We start from the raw sequence: 16,144 nt of genomic DNA, 5'->3' as shown, positions 1-16,144 counted from the left end.
GTGCGAATGCGCACACTTTGCCCGAACTCTTACGGGAGTCGTCACCTTAGTTGGCGCAAGTAATGAATGAGTGAATGGACAAATATCCTTTAGAAATATTACGAATGTAGGTTGTGGACAGTTGGGAATGTGGGTCTCACGGGAAGCGTGCAAGGGATAAGTCCCTGCAGTCGCGCTGTCTTCTGTGCCCTCGGTGGCTCAGAGAGATAAGAGCGTCTGCCACGTAAGCAGCAGATCCCGGGTTCGAGTCCCCGTCGGGGTACACATTTTCAGCTGTCCCCATTGAGGTGTATCAACAACACCTGCTGGTAGCTGAGGGTTTCGATTAATTATCATTTCTTCCTAGCTAAACACTGGTTTGCAGTCAACTTTTCAATAAAATTAGTGGCAAAATAGTAAACTGTTCATTAAATAAATACAGAAGTGTGACAAAATGTGAGCTATTCATGCTGCACCCATTTGCTGTGTAATATTGTGGCGGATATGATGTTCTGGCCAAAATTTACACAATGAAACACGTAAAAGACGTCGTAAACCAATCAATAAAATAGATACAGATACTTCCGGAGGTGGTAGCTATAGTGCAATGCTGTCATCTGCGATATCGCTTGTTGAAATCGCATAAAGCAATTAAAAGTTGTTAATTCAGAGGCTCACCATGTAAATGTTTATTCACTCTGAAATATTAACATATGTAATTTTAAAGATATTGAAATATTGTAGTGTCACTGTATGCGTCTAATTTGTCTGAGATCGCCGATGTATTCAGGTTTGCTTTAGTGCTTTATGTAATTTGTTATAGACTCTCATAGAGCTGTAAGAAGCCATCTCTCAGTTTGTCTGAAAGCCCTCCATTTCTGGGAGCACAGCCGGCCCTCTTACAAGGGGAGGCCGCCAATTGTGAAATTCAGATTCGATTCATACTGCGCATAATAAAAGCTCATGGCCAGAGGTGTAATGTGGCAAAGCACCAAGATGCACTTCTCAGCCGTTGTCGAGAAAATCGACGGTTAAAAGAAACCGTTGTGGTGAAATACTCTCTACGATTAATAGTTTCCTACAGCGTCGTGGCACAGCGGTAAGCGCTCGGGTTTGTAATCAGAAGGTCGCCGGATCGAATTTCGCACCATGCAACTTTTTTTTTAGTATTAGTTTTTTGTAATTCAAATATGTATATATGTATACACACACACACACACACACACACACATATATATATATATATATATATATATATATATATATATCCCGGCAATCAGTTGCAACAATTATGCATATAATAAGTTGTTGAAAGTCGTTTGTCGTGGAAAAACTGGCGACTTCGAACATCATTATGTTTTCTGCAAACAAAGTTATATTTCACAAACGTTATTAATTGTCTTCATAATGTTAACCACGTATAGTTAACGGAAGACGTAGAAACGATATTCCGAAACGAATACGTATAGCGTAAGTCAAACGTTCGAATTAGAATAGAGACCCCACGAACACAAATTCGCTGTGGCAGGTATGAAATATAAACTCCGTTACTCGCTCGTTACACTTGAAGGACAGATGTTGAATGGGCCGAAACGAGCCGCCGCATAACAGCGTAGTTGCCTGCTAACTTCGAAAGAAGGCAGATGCGGTCCCTAGCGCAACTTATAACATCGTCGAAAATCAGTGCGGACGGGAGAGCTTTGATACACCCTGTTAAAAAAACGGAAAAATGGAGGCGGTACACTTGGAGAGCGATCCGCCTTCATCAACATGCATAAGCAATCCATTAATAGTATATATATATATATATATATATATATATATATATATATATATATATATATATATTTGAATTACAAAAAAACTAATAATAAAAAAAATTGCATGGTGCGAAATTCGATCCGGCGACCTTCTAATTACAAACCCGAGCGCTTACCGCTGTGCCACGACGCTGTAGGAAACTATTAATCGTAGAGAGTATTTCACCACAACGGTTTCTTTTAACCGTCGATTTTCTCGACAACGGCTGAGAAGTGCATCTTGGTGCTTTGCCACATTACACCTCTGGCCATGAGCTTTTATTATGCGCAGTATGAATCGAATCTGAATTTCACAATTGGCGGCCTCCCCTTGTTAAGCGATCGACGCGTCGTCCAAATTTCCCATACCGGGACTTCCCCGTTTCCGGTGACGCTGCACATCTCTGCACTTGGCTGGCCGGAGACGGTCAACTAAACGGGCTGGCCACGGTGCGCTCTGTGCTCTGGGCCCGCTTGCGTCCCAGCCTTGCAACAAAGTCATATCACCTCGTACCGATAGTGGACAGCCGATTACCTCGCCTAAATATGTGTAACGCTACAAATTTGCCTACAATTCTTTGCGACAAAAACGAAACTAAAAATATGCAGAACTTAATAACAAGAGTCCCACGGTCTTCTCATCTGGAGGCTGAGCTTCATCATGAAACCATCAGCAGTTATCGGAGGACCTTCACTGCGATATCAACGCTCATAAAACGCGTGTCTCCGGGATTGTACTCCGTCTTCAGGCCACGAGTGGCCTACCGGGAGCATCCGACCGCCGTGTCATCCTCAGAGGAAGAACGCGGATAGGAGGGGTGTGGGGTCAGCACGCCGCTCTCCCGGTCGTTGTGATGGTATTCTTGACCGAAGCCGCTACTGTTCGGTCGAGTAGCTCCTCGATTGGCATCACGAGGCTGAGTGCACCCTAAAAATGGCAACAGCGCATGCCGGCTGGATGGTCACCCATCCAAGTGCCGGCCGCCCCCAACAGCGCTTAACTACGGTGATCTCACGGGGACCGGTGTATCCATTGCGGCAAGGCCGTTGCCGGGATTGTATTGTATTGTATGGAACTGGGGACCTAGAAACGAAGGAGAGGCTTCTCGTCCCCGCCATAGCCCTCAATGGTTCACAACCTCACAACAGGCTACAGCAATCCACTCACCCCACAGCCGCCCCACACCGAACCCAGGGTTACTCTGCGGTTCGGCCCCCAGTGGAATCCCCCGGGAACGTCTCACACCAGACGAGTGTTGCATGGTAGAGTAGTGATGGTGTACACGTATGTGGAGAAAGTGTTTGCGCAGTAATCGTCGACATATTGTAACTCAGGCGGGATAAGGGGAACCAGCCCGCATTCGCCGAGGCAGATGGAAAACCGCCTTAAAAACCATCCACAGACTGGCCGGTACACCAGGCCTCGACATTAATCCGCCGTGCGGGTTCGTGCTGGGGACCGGCACGTCTTCCCGTCCGGAAAGTAGTGCGATAGATCGCACGGCTAACCGGGCGGGCTGTCTCTGTGATACTACTGTGTGTTCATAATTGAAATTTATGACTGCTTGAATTCTGCCGGGAATTCTTTGAGTGACGTGTCTCAATGATCCATTAGGGAATTTTTCTAGTTGATCATCAACGATAACAGGTCGCTGGTACCCCCCGACCATGTTGGTTAAAATTACATGTCTGAATGTCTGTAGAGGAATGGTAGCCCATTCTTCCGCAAGAGCCGAAGAAACTGAAGAAGGCACTCAGGTTGGAAGCTGGGGTCTGGAGCGAATTCGACGTTCTAAATCATTCCAAAGGTATCCCATTGGGTTCAGGTCAGCCTCTGGGCAGGCCAGTCCATTTCAAGAATTTTTTGCCCATAAGCCATTGTCTCAAATATGCAGATTTATGACAGGGTGCATTGTCACGTTGATAACAATCATCGTCTCCGAATTGTTCTTCTGCTGTACGCATTACACAAAGCTGTAAATGTGTTCGTATCCTTCCGTATTTAGCGTCTTCTTAAGCGCAACAAAGGGACCACGAAAAACACATCCCGTACCGTAACACAACTTCTTTCCTACTTCACTGTTGGCACTGCACATCATGGAAGGAAACGTCCTCCGGGCATTCGGCATATCGAAACCCTTCCATCGGATTGCCATAGAGTATTACGTGATTAATCACTCCTTTTCAGTCATCCACTATCCATGTAGTCTCTCTTTACACCGTGCTTGATGTCGTAAATCCAAGCAACATCATGACTGTGTCGTCATGCAGTGGGGTTTCCACGACAATTCTCGGATTTCCGGTAGTCCAGAGTCTGCAGTTGTCGGTGGTGACAGACCCTGGGAGTGTGAAATGGGTTTAGTCGATCCACAACACATTAGACAACCAATCGTCGTCTTCCCACACTGTAAATGGTCTCCCCGTCGCAAAATAGGTGGCTAACAGTTTGTGATGTTGTACAAGATAGCATTGGAGGGTACGCCTTAGTGCTCTTGAAACAGTAGTGCGTGCAACTTCACGAGCGTTCACTTCACCATGCGGAATGAACCCGCTGAAATTTCTATTTCTTCCTAAAACTGTCCGAGCAGTAGCAGCATTACGGGAGCTTCAAACTTCGTGATCATTTTCTTCACAACGACACTTCTCACAGGACATTTTCCCGTTCGAATACCCTTCTTATGGCGATAGAATCGTAAAGCTGCAGTAGCGGATTCTCTATTCTGATAGTAAAGCTTCGCTAACGGTACCTTTTCTGGTAAAGTCAACATGACGGGATTGCTGGTGCATCTGACTCCCACTCTCATTACATTTCATTTTATACCCCGATTCTCATGCAGCGTCACTGACGTATTGGTGTCCAGCCCCTTCTGTTGGCCGGTTTGTGCACTCGTTTTTGGTTTCAGTCAAACCCTATTTCATTTCATGCATCTGTGTCTAGTTTACTTCTCTATAAACATTATTGCGCGAATCAGTGCGTTTTCAAGTGTTAACAGACTTTTGGGTCACCCTGTACTTCCAATTTTCCATTCATTTTGAAACGTCCCCTTAGAAAAATTAGTGAATTACTGTGCTGGTAAACAAAAAAATGGTTCAAATGGCTCTGAGCACTATGGGACTCAACATCTTAGGTCATAAGTCCCCTAGAACTTAGAACTACTTAAACCTAACTAACCTAAGGACATCACACACACCCATGCCCGAGGCAGGATTCGAACCTGCGACCGTAGCAGCCCCGCGGTTCCGGACTGCAGCGCCAGAACCGCACGGCCACCGCGGCCGGCTGCTGGTAAACCCCTTACGTTATTTGATTTTCAAACAGCTGAGCAAAACTGAATGTACTCATATATTTCTCTCTTTACTTATTCTGATCATCACTAAACTGACGCTCAATATTTTTAGCGCAACGCAATCTGACTTTCAATAATCCCTACAAAAGAATGGCCCTGGCTAACAATAACCTATACCTTTCATGAATCACTTACCTCACAAAAATCTTCGTTACTCAAACTACTGCAATACAGCGAGCCCCAATACTGACAACTAAATAAAAGATTCTAACTACTGAAGTCACTAGCTACTGATAGGCATAGTTAGCAAATGAAAGATTTTGATAAAGAACAAACAATGTATTTACCTTAATAGATAGTGTTCAAAAGTCATTATATATATATATATATATATATATATATATATATATATATATATATATCAGTTCGTGACATCCAGTATTACAAATTTACTCTTTCTGGCGGACACACGTGCAGATCGTCCGCTCCCAAAATTCTCGCATCTCTCTCCCCACATCCACCACTGCTGGCGGCTCACCTCCAACTGCGCAACGCTACGCGCTGCAAACAGCCAACTGCCCAACACTACAATAGCGACTATTTCAACAATGCCCACCAGCCACAGACTGCACACAGCACAGCCAGTGATTTTCGTACAGAGCGCTAGGTGACGTTACCAACAGCCTGCTTACAATTTCACTGTCTCTGTTATGCCAAGGACAGTCACTATGGCTACCATGTGATTTTTTTAAACATGCAGTGCTTTGCACGTGATGAAAGATTATTGGCCCGAATGGAATTTATTTTGATATGCGTTGTTGGTGTTGCAGGGCGACCTGTGGAAGCTCGTAAGGCCGGTCCGCCGCCGGCCGTGGCTTCCCCGAAGACGCCGACTGGACCGCGGAAGCCGCCCTTCACCTACACGGAGCTCATCGAGCAAGCCCTGCGCGAAAAGGGAGAGCTCACCGTCTCCGGTATCTACTCCTGGATATCGTGAGTACCCTGCACAGTGTTTCCCTACTAGTAAGATTCTTTTTGTGGTTTTAGGGCGCACAACTACAGTGGTCATTAGCGCCCAGACTAAGTTATGAATGCACTGCGAGGCACAAGTTTACAACAGCAACTAAAAAGGACAACACTATAAAAGGCACATTAACAGGCAAAGGATTAAAAGAAAACAGCATAATCAAGTGTCCTTGGACAGGTTTGTCAAGTGGATAAAACGAAGAGCGCGAGCAGCTGCTCCTGGGTCATCCGCGAAAATGGCATCCAGAGTACATGGCAGGCCAAGATCAAGGCGCAGTGTATTAAAATTCGGACAGGACGTTAAAATGTGGCGTACCGTCAGTAATTGCCCACATGGGCAGAACGGCGCCGGCGCAGCCGTCAGCAGATGGCGGTGGCTGAACCGGGCAGTGTCCAATCCGTAACCGGGCCAAAACGACCTGTTCCCGCCGAGAAGGGCGTGAAGAGGTCGTCCGAGCCGTGGGGAGAGGTTTTAAGGCCCGAAGCTTGTTTTCAGTAATCGGCATGCCACAGCGATAATATGCGCTGACAAATGACCCTGCCAAAATCAGATGAAGGCACACAACAAGAAGCTGTCCGAGGCTGGAGGACCGCAGCCCTGGCCGCGGCATCTGCAGCTTCGTTCCCAGGGATACCGACATGGCCAGGAACCCACATAAAGGTAACCGGAGAACCGTCGTCCGCCAGATACTGAAGAGAGCGTTGGATCCGGTGTACGAATGGGTGAACCGGATACGGATGACTGAGGCTCTGGATGGCGCCCAGGGAATCAGAGCAGATGACATAAGCAGAATGTCGGCGGCGGCGGATGTAAAGAATAGCCTGATAGAGGGCAAATAGCTCAGCTGTGAAGACCGAACAATGGCCATGGAGCCGGTATTTGAAACTGTGTGCCCCGACAATAAAAGAACACCCGACACCGTCATTGGTCTTAGAGCCATATGTATAAATGAAGACCGTATTAATGAACTTCGAACGAAGTTCGACAAACCGCGAGCGGTATACCGAAGCTGGGATAACCTCCTTTGGGAGCGAGCTGAGGTCAAGGTGGACGCGAACCTGAGCCTGGAGCCAAGGTGGCGTTGGCTCTCGCCCACTCTAAAGGTTGCAGGGAGTGAAAAATCAAGGTGCTGAAGGAGGCGACGAAAGCGAACTCCAGGGGGTAGCAGGGCAGATACATACAACCCGTATTGACAGTCGAGAGAGTCATCAAAAAAGGAACGATAAGACGGGTTGTCGGGCATTGATAATAGCCGACAGGCATACCGACAGAGCAGTATATCGCGCCGGTAGGTTAGTGGCAATTCACCGGCTTCAGCATGAAGACTCTCGACGGGACTTGTATAGAACGCTCCGATCGCAAGACGTGACCCCCGATGTTGTATAGAGTTGAGGCGGCTAAGATGTGGTGTGTCGCGTAGGGTGCAAGTGGCACCACTGTTTCCCCTAATCCTTTCACGAATGACGCGTTGGAAGAAACGCTGTGCGTAAGACCGTCCACCCACAAGTCGAGGCAGCTAACGTTGACGTGGACGCTGGCGGGACATCAAACCTCACGAGAGATGGGCTGTCGGCGCACGAGACGCCCTCTGTGACACTGGGGAAACATTCCAGTCGTTGGCCTTTGCAGCAGTAATTGCAGCAGATACGTTATTCACAAAAAAACAATGATTTTTAAGTAATACTTCCTTTATGAAGAAGAAACACGCAGAATCTTCTAGAAAACAAAAGGTGAAAAAAAAATTTTTTTTTGATTGGGGTGGTCTGGAAGCTCCAGATAAATTATGCTTATCCATTATGAATATTTTAGAACCGTGACTGTATATTGAATGTAAATAAGTTATATACAACTGCGACCAGTCACTTTTTTTCAATAATAATGCTTTATTACATGAACCGGTTTTCGAACCTTTTCAGGTTCATCTTCAGATGGTTTCGGGAGGATCCGGGAAGTTACATCATTACTGGTAGTAGCATAATGCTGGGTGCTGGTTCTATGGCAGAAAGATGGGTCACACTTTAACGTATCGCCATGATTATAGTTTATCTGTCGATATGGATGTAAATTTAGTTTTTACTTACTGCGACAGTATAGGCGGCTTTTTTCGTATCTGTCTGCCTCCATTTTGATGTCCAGAACACTTTCACACAAACTATATTAGTTTACACCTTGACAGTGACACTTTACCAGCATCCAGCATACGCTTTACAACTGTTGCTTGTAACAAAGATCTTGACAGAAAGATACGGCATAAGCCTACTTTGTACAGAGATGTAATTTGTTGTTCTTTACATGTGTTAAAGTCGATATAAGGACAAGTATTTTAATCAGAATGGCGATAACATGAGAGCACAAGATCAATTAAATAAATAAATTACTACAAGAACAAATTTCACCTGATCTGATATCTTATTTCTACTTGTATATTACAGGTAGTTTTTTTTAATATAGCAATTATCATGTTTGGCATTAAAATGAATCCCAAGGAATCAATAATACAGAGTTATTGTATCTGTAGTGAGGTGCAGCTGTCTGTATGACTAGGACCTGTATATTTAAATTAATAACAAATCTTCATATGAACTGTTGGCTTATTTCTGTTGTTACGTTAACATGATCTGGGGTATTATCAAGAGCAGATTCTGTTTATTTTAGCTAAAGGTATACACATAAGAGTTACAGTGATTGTAATGGACTAAAGCTGTTTGTATGGCTGTATATTTAATATTTTAAAAAATCATGAACAAAAATTCTTTAACTGTTGACTTATTTTTATTCTAACATTAGAGTGATCTGGGATATTGGTAAAGGCAGCTTCTGTTTGTTCCAGCTAGAATTAATATGTATCAAGTACTGATTTATGTTAGCAATGGATGGCTTTAACATTTAGAGATATGGTACATGTCTTGTTCTGTGGTAGTATATTACATTGACACCGGTGTGGTTAGGATGTAAGGAGAGGGAGGGGGTGGGTCATTGGGAGGGGGGGGGGGTTGGGGAGCCGGTGTAGGGAAGATTTCTCACCAAATTGCCAACCTCTTCAAGACATACAACATAAAAATAAGTTTCTTCACCAACAACAAAATGCAAAATAAAATCATACACAGCACCAAAACCACTATACAACAATATCAAAAGTCAGGTGTGTACAAGCTCACTTGCAACTCATGTCCAAGCTTCTACATTGGACAAACTGGTAGAAGCTTCACAACAAGATTTAAAGAACACACAGATGCACTCCGTCTTAACAACCTGAACAAGTCCAGCTTTGCCTCACATCTTGCCCAACACAATCATTCTGAAACAACATAGAACAGAATCTCCGAATACTACATTTTGCCAACAAAGGCACAATACTTGACCTTCTTGAAGAAATAAAGCATTATTATTGAAAAAAAGTGACTGGTTGCAGTTGTGTATAACTTATTTACATAGCTCCAGATTATCTTTAAAGCTCACGGCGCTATCAAGTAGGGTACAGTTTCGACACAGGTGTTTAGTCTCCCATTTCACACCCCCAGCGTCTGTCAACACCAACAACTGCAGAATCTGGACTACCGGAAGTCCTAGAATTGTCGTGGAAACCCCATTGCATGATGACACAGTCAGATGCACCAGCAATCGCGTCATGTTAACTTTACCAGAAAAGGTACCGTTAGTGAAGCATTACTATCAGAATAGAGAATTCGCTACTGCAGCTTTACGATCCTATCGCCATAAGAAGGGTATTCGAACGGGTAAATGTCCTGTGAGAAGTGTCGTTGTGAAGGAAATGATCACGAAGTTTGAAGGTCCCGTAATTCTGCTACTGCTCGGATAGTTTTGGGAAGAAATGGAAATTTATAGCGGGTTCATTCCGCATGGTGACGTCAACGTTCGTGAAGTTGCACGCACTACTGTTTGGAGAGCACTAAGGCGTACCCACCAATGCTATCTAGTACACATCCAGCATCATCAAGAACTGTTAGCCACCAATTTTGCGACGTAACACTGTATCTACAAATGTAATTATTTGTTATTTAACATGCACATTGTACCAAAAAAAGCGCTTTTGATACATCTACACCTACATCTACACGGGTAAATGGAATTGCCGTGTGGCTAGGACCTCCCGTCGGGTAGACCGTTCGCCTGGTGCAAGTCTTTCGAGTTGACGCCACTACGGCGACTTGCGTGGCGAATCTACATCGGTAATCTACACCTCACAATAATTCTGTTATTCCACTCTCGAACAGCGCGCGGAAAAAAGGAGCGAGCTATTATTTCCCTTACTTTATTATGATGATCGTTTCTCCTTGTATATGTCAACGTCAACAAAATATTTTCGCATTCGGAGGAGAAAGTTGGTGATTGAAATTTCGTGAGAAGTTTTACGCCACAACGAAAAACGCCTTTGTTCTAACGAAGTCCACCTCAAATTTCAGTGACACTCCCTCTCTTATTTCTCGATCATACAAAGTGTGCTGCTCTTCTTTAAACTTTCTTGATGTACTCCGTTAGTCCTATCTGGTAAGGATCCCACAACGCGCAGCAGTACTCCAGAAGAGGACGGACAACCGTGATATAGGGAGTCTCTTTAGTAGGTCTGCTGCATCTTCTAAATATTCTGCCAATGAAACGCAGTCTTTGGTTCGCCTTCCCCACGTTTCCTTTGTGTTCTTTCCAATTTAAGTTGTTCATAATTGTAATTCCTAGGTATTTAGTTGAATTTACGGCCTTTAGATTTGACTGATTTATGATGTAACCGAAGTTTAACGGATTTCTTTCAGCAATCATGTGGATAACCTCACACTTTCCATTATATAGGGTCAGTTGCCAATTTTTGCACCGTAGCATTGAAACTGTATACTTTCGTAGCACACAAGTTTTAACACTAAAAAACATCCACTCTAGGAAGCCGTTACCTACCGATAAGTACTTTCCTGTCACTTTATTATAACGAATCGTAGCTAAAACGACGCGTTTCCGAGAGATCCTCAATTTGCTGATATTGCACCACGTACTCCGTGAGGAAAAAAAAAAAAAAAAAACAAGGAAATACGATGTTTAACGCCATAGAATATGACGGCTCATATGTTCTGCTGATAACGTAAAACGATGTCACATCTCATTGGCCACGTTCCTCTCAACGTGGCAAAAGTCTTACATCTTACATGCCAGATTCTTTGTTTCATGCTCCGCAGTGTAGTGTGACGTCACCAGCTCGTCGTCAACATGCATTTTCACGTCCCGTGAGAGGACGGCTTTACGCTCTGTACATCTACGCCTACTACCATACTCCGCAAGCCACCTCAAGGTGTGTGGAGGAGGGTACTTTATGTACCACTGTCACTTCTCCCCTTTTCCGTTTCAGTCGCGAGCTGATCGCTGGAGGCCACTGTGTGAGATCGAATCTCTCTGATTTAACCTTCATGGTATCCTATTGAGATAATCTAGAAGGAATCGAGTCATTACTTGACATTGTTGTTGTTGTTGTCTTCTGTCCTGAGACTGGTTAGATGCAGCTCTCCATGGTGCTCTATCCTGTGCAAGCTTCTTCATCTCCCAGTACTTACTGCAACCTACATACTTCTGAATCCGCTTAGTGTATTCATTTCTTGGTCTCCCTCTACGATTTTTTTCCTCCACGCTGTCTTCCAATGCTAAATTTGTGATCCCTTGATGCCTCAGAACATGTCCTACCAACCGGTCCCTTCTTCTTGTCAAGTTGTGCCACAAACTCCTCTTCTCCCCAATTCTATTCAATACCTCCTCATTAGTTATGTGATCTACCCATCTAATCTTCAGCATTCTTCTGTAGCACCACATTTCGAAAGCTTCTATTCTCTTCTTGTCCAAACTATTTATTGTCCATGATTCGCTTCCATACATGACTACACTCCATACAAATACTTTCAGAAACGACTTCCTGACACTTAAAACTATACTCGATGTTAACAAATTTCTCTTCTTCAGAAACGCTTTCCTTGCCATTGCCAGTCTACATTTTATATCCTCTCTACTTCGACCATCCCAAAATATCAAAACTCCTTTACTACTTTAAGCATCTCATTTCCTAATCTCATTCCCTCAGCATCACCCGACTTAATTCGACTACATTCCATTATCCTCGTTTTGCTTTTGTTGACGTTCATCTTATATCCTCCTTTCAAGACACTATCCATTCCGTTCAACTGCTCTTCTAAGTCCTTTGCTGTCTCTGACAGAATTACAATGTCATCGGCGAACCTCAAAGTTTTTATTTCTTCCCCACGGATTTTAATACCTACTCCGAATTTTCCTTTTGTTTCCTTCACTGCTTGCTCAATATACAGATTGAATAACATTGGGGAGAGGCTACAACCCTGTCTCACTCCCTTCCCAGCCACTGCTTCCCTTTCATGTCCCTCGACTCTTATAACTGCCATCTGGTTTCTGTACAAATTGTAGATAGCCCTTCGCTCCCTTTATTTTACCCCTGCCATCTTCAGAATTTGAAAGAGAGTGTTCCAGTCAACATTTTCAAAAGCTTTCTCTAAGCCTACAAATGGTAGAAACGTATGTTTGCCTTTCCTTAATCTATCTTCTAAGGTAAGTCGTAGGGTCAGTATTGCCTCACGTGTTCCGATATTTCTACGGAATCCAAACTGATCTTTCCCGAGGTCGGCTTCTACTAGTTTTTCCATCCGTCTGTACAGAATTCGCGTTAGTATCTTGCAGCCGTGACTTATTAAACTGATAGTTCGGTAATTTTCACATCTGTCAACGCCTGCTTTCTTTGGGATTGGAATTATTATATTCTTCTTGAAGTCTGAGGGTATTTCGCCTGTCTCATACATCTTGCTCACCAGATGGTAGAGTTTTGTCATGACTGGCTCTCCCAAGGCTGTCAGTAGTTCTAATGGAATGTTGTCTACTCCCGGGGCCTTGTTTCGACTCAGGTCTTTCCGTGCTCTGTCAGACTCTTCACGCAGTATCATATCTCCCATTTCATCTTCATCTACATCCTCTTCCATTTCCATAATATTGTCCTCAAGTACATCGCCCTTGTATAAACCCTCTATACACTCCTTCCACCTTTCTGCTTTCCCTTCTTTGCTTAGAACTGGGTTGCCATCTGAGCTCTTGATATTCATACAAGTGGTTCTCTTTTCTCCAAAGGTCTCTTTAATTTTCCTGTAGGCAGTATCTATATTACCCCTAGTGAGATAAGCCTCTACATCCTTACATTTGTCCTCTAGCCATCCCTGCTTAGCCATTTTGCACTTCCTGTCGATCTCATTTTTGAGACGTTTGTATTCCTTTTTGCCTGCTTCACTTACTGCATTTTTATATTTTCTCCTTTCATCAATTAAATTCAATATTTCTCCTGTTACCCATGCTCTCGGAATTGTGACACTAAACCACACCGTCACGCAGAGCACCTCTCTTGCAGCGTCTGCCACTGGTGTTGGCTACGCACCTCCGTGAGTTATCCCGCTTTGTAAATGAGCCTTTAAAAATGGTCTGCTCTTTTGTGAATCTTCTCTATTTTCTCAAACAGTAAGTTCTATATGGTACGGATCCCATACTGACGAGCAATATTCAAGTACTGTATTGCGATAACGACGGTTTTGTAAGCTACTCCTGTGGCTGGACTGCAGATTCTGGTTATTCTTCCAGTGAATGTTAACCTGGAATTTGTCTTATCCGCATTTAGTGTTATCTGGTAGTTCCACTTCAGATCTCTCTTTACGCTTACTCCAAGGTATTTTATGGATGTAACTGCTTGCAATAATATAATAAAACGGAACACCTACGGCCGTTCATATTATGTTATTTATTACATGGGTACCAGTTTCGGTGCTTCATTGCACCATCTTCAGGCCTTAACTGACCCTGGGGGGAAGGGGGGGGGGGTTAACTCCAATCGTATACGCGATTCATCAGCGGCCATCATCAATGAACTCGTTTTCGCAGACTACCTGTAAGAACGATGCTGTCTCTCCAACCATCAACTGCCAACTGATATTGAAAACATTTCTCCAGTCAGTTTGTTGTTGATGATTGGAGACAAAACATACATGCTGGCCACTGATGAATCGTGCATACGATTGGAGTTATCACCCTCAGCGTCGGTTAAGACCTGAAGATTGTGCATTGAAGCACCGGAAACTGGTAGCCATATGATAAATAATATCACAAGGACTGCTATAGGTGTTCCATTTTATTACATAAGTGTGCGTCCGAAGTCTCTTAAACCTCCAATAGTAAGAATGGACACACATAAGCTTCCAGTGATTGTTCAGATTTTGTGTAATCATACAATAAAGGGTCTTTATGTCCTAAGACAAGCTACCTCCGCGGAAATCGTTGTGTAACTTCCGACGTTATCCACTAGGCCATTTAAGTTCAAATGGTTCAAATGGCTCTGAGCCCTACGGGACTCAACATCTGAGGTCATCAGTCCCATAGAACTTACAACTACTTAAACCTAACTAACCTAAGGACATCACACTGATCCATGACCGAGGCAGGATTCGAACCTGCAACCGTAGCGGTCGCGCGGGTCATTTAAGTATCTCTTGGGATACGCCTGAAGAAACTTTTACGCCTGAAGATTCCTCTTCGTTGAAAATGACACGTTGTGTTCTGTTTGCTAGAAAGTCTTAAATTCAAACACGCAGCTGGAGGAGACAGTGCGTAACTGTATCGAACAGCTTCCGGAAGTCAAGGAACACGGCATCTACCTGGGTGCCTGTATCTACTGCTTTCTGGGTCTCGTGGACGAACATAGCGAGTTGGAATTCACGCGATTGTTTTCGGGACTCATATTGATCCTCAAAATGGTTCAAATGGCTCTGAGCACTATGGGACTTAACATCTATGGTCATCAGTCCCCTAGAACTTAGAACTACTTAAACCTAACTAACCTAAGGACATCACACAACACCCAGCCATCACGAGGCAGAGAAAATACCTGACCCCGCCGGGAATCGAACCCGGGAACCCGGGCGCGGGTAGCGAGAACGCTACCACACGACCACGAGCTGCGGGCCTATAGATCCTCACAAAAGAGATTTTCCGTCTCCAAGAATGTCATAATACGCGATCATGTTCCAAAATTCTACAGCAGACCGACGTCACAGATACAGGCCTATACGTTTCTATGTCTCTGAGCTCTTAATTTCCTTTTCTCGCCGTGGACGTTTTGAGGGACATATGTAAAAAGCACTCCGTCTTCAGGCCACGAGTGGCCTACCGGGACCATCCGACCGCCGTGACATCTTTAGTGGAGGATGCGGATAGGAGGGGCGTGGGATTAGCACACCGCTGTCCTGGTCGTCATGATGGTATTCTTGATCGAAGCCGTTACTATGCGGTCGAGTAGCTCCTCAATTGGCATCACGAGTCTGAGTGCACCCCGAAAAATGGCAATAGCGCATGTCGGCCTGGATGGTCACCCATCCAAGTGCCGACCACGCCCGACAGTGCTTAACTTCGGTGATCTCACGGGAACCGTTGTATCCACTGCGGCAAGGCCGTTGCCTGAGAGACATACGAGGTGCGGCTGGAAAAAAACCGGACTGATGCTGGAAAAAACATTTATTTACAATTATTTACAATTTCATGTTATATCCTTCAATGTACTCTCCTCCTCGGTCTCTACACCGCTCCATACGAATTTTCCACTGTTCATAGCAATGCTGCAGATCATTTTCGGTAAGTCCATACATTACTTCCGTCGCTTTTTCTTTTACTGCTTCAACAGTCTCAAATCTAGTTCCTTTCAAAGCTGACTTGACTTTAGGGAAAAGAAAAAAGTCACAGGGGGCCAAATCAGGTGAGTAGGGTGGATGATCTAAGATGGGAATGTTGTGTTTAGCCAAAAACGTCTTCACTGACAACGCACTGTGAGCTGGGGCATTGTCTTGGTGAAGGATCCATGACTTTTTTGTCCACAAATCGTTCCGTTTTCTCCGTACTCGCTCACGTAGGGTAGCCAGGACGCTAATGTAGTAATGCTGATTCACTGTTTGTCCCTCTGGTACCCAATCAATGTGCACAATCCCTTTGATGTCAAAAAAAACAAT

At 44.3% G+C, this 16,144-nt stretch overlaps 1 protein-coding gene across 2 annotated transcripts in view; it reads left to right on the top strand.

The window, feature by feature from the left end:
* The window catches only part of LOC126198990 (uncharacterized), a 303,830-nt gene that overhangs the window by 178,342 nt on the left and 109,344 nt on the right, over positions 1 to 16,144 (top strand). For both annotated transcript variants that reach the window (XM_049935660.1, XM_049935659.1), the window contains exon 2: positions 5,896 to 6,058. In XM_049935660.1, the coding sequence (XP_049791617.1) occupies positions 5,896 to 6,058 (163 nt within the window). The remainder of the gene's footprint in view (positions 1 to 5,895; positions 6,059 to 16,144) is intronic.

This window comes from Schistocerca nitens, chromosome 8 (genome assembly GCF_023898315.1).
Source record: "Schistocerca nitens isolate TAMUIC-IGC-003100 chromosome 8, iqSchNite1.1, whole genome shotgun sequence".
NCBI classification, from domain to species: domain Eukaryota; kingdom Metazoa; phylum Arthropoda; class Insecta; order Orthoptera; family Acrididae; genus Schistocerca; species Schistocerca nitens.
The sequence above is the reverse complement of the archived record's forward strand: the minus strand, read 5'-3'. Positions and strand labels throughout refer to the sequence as shown.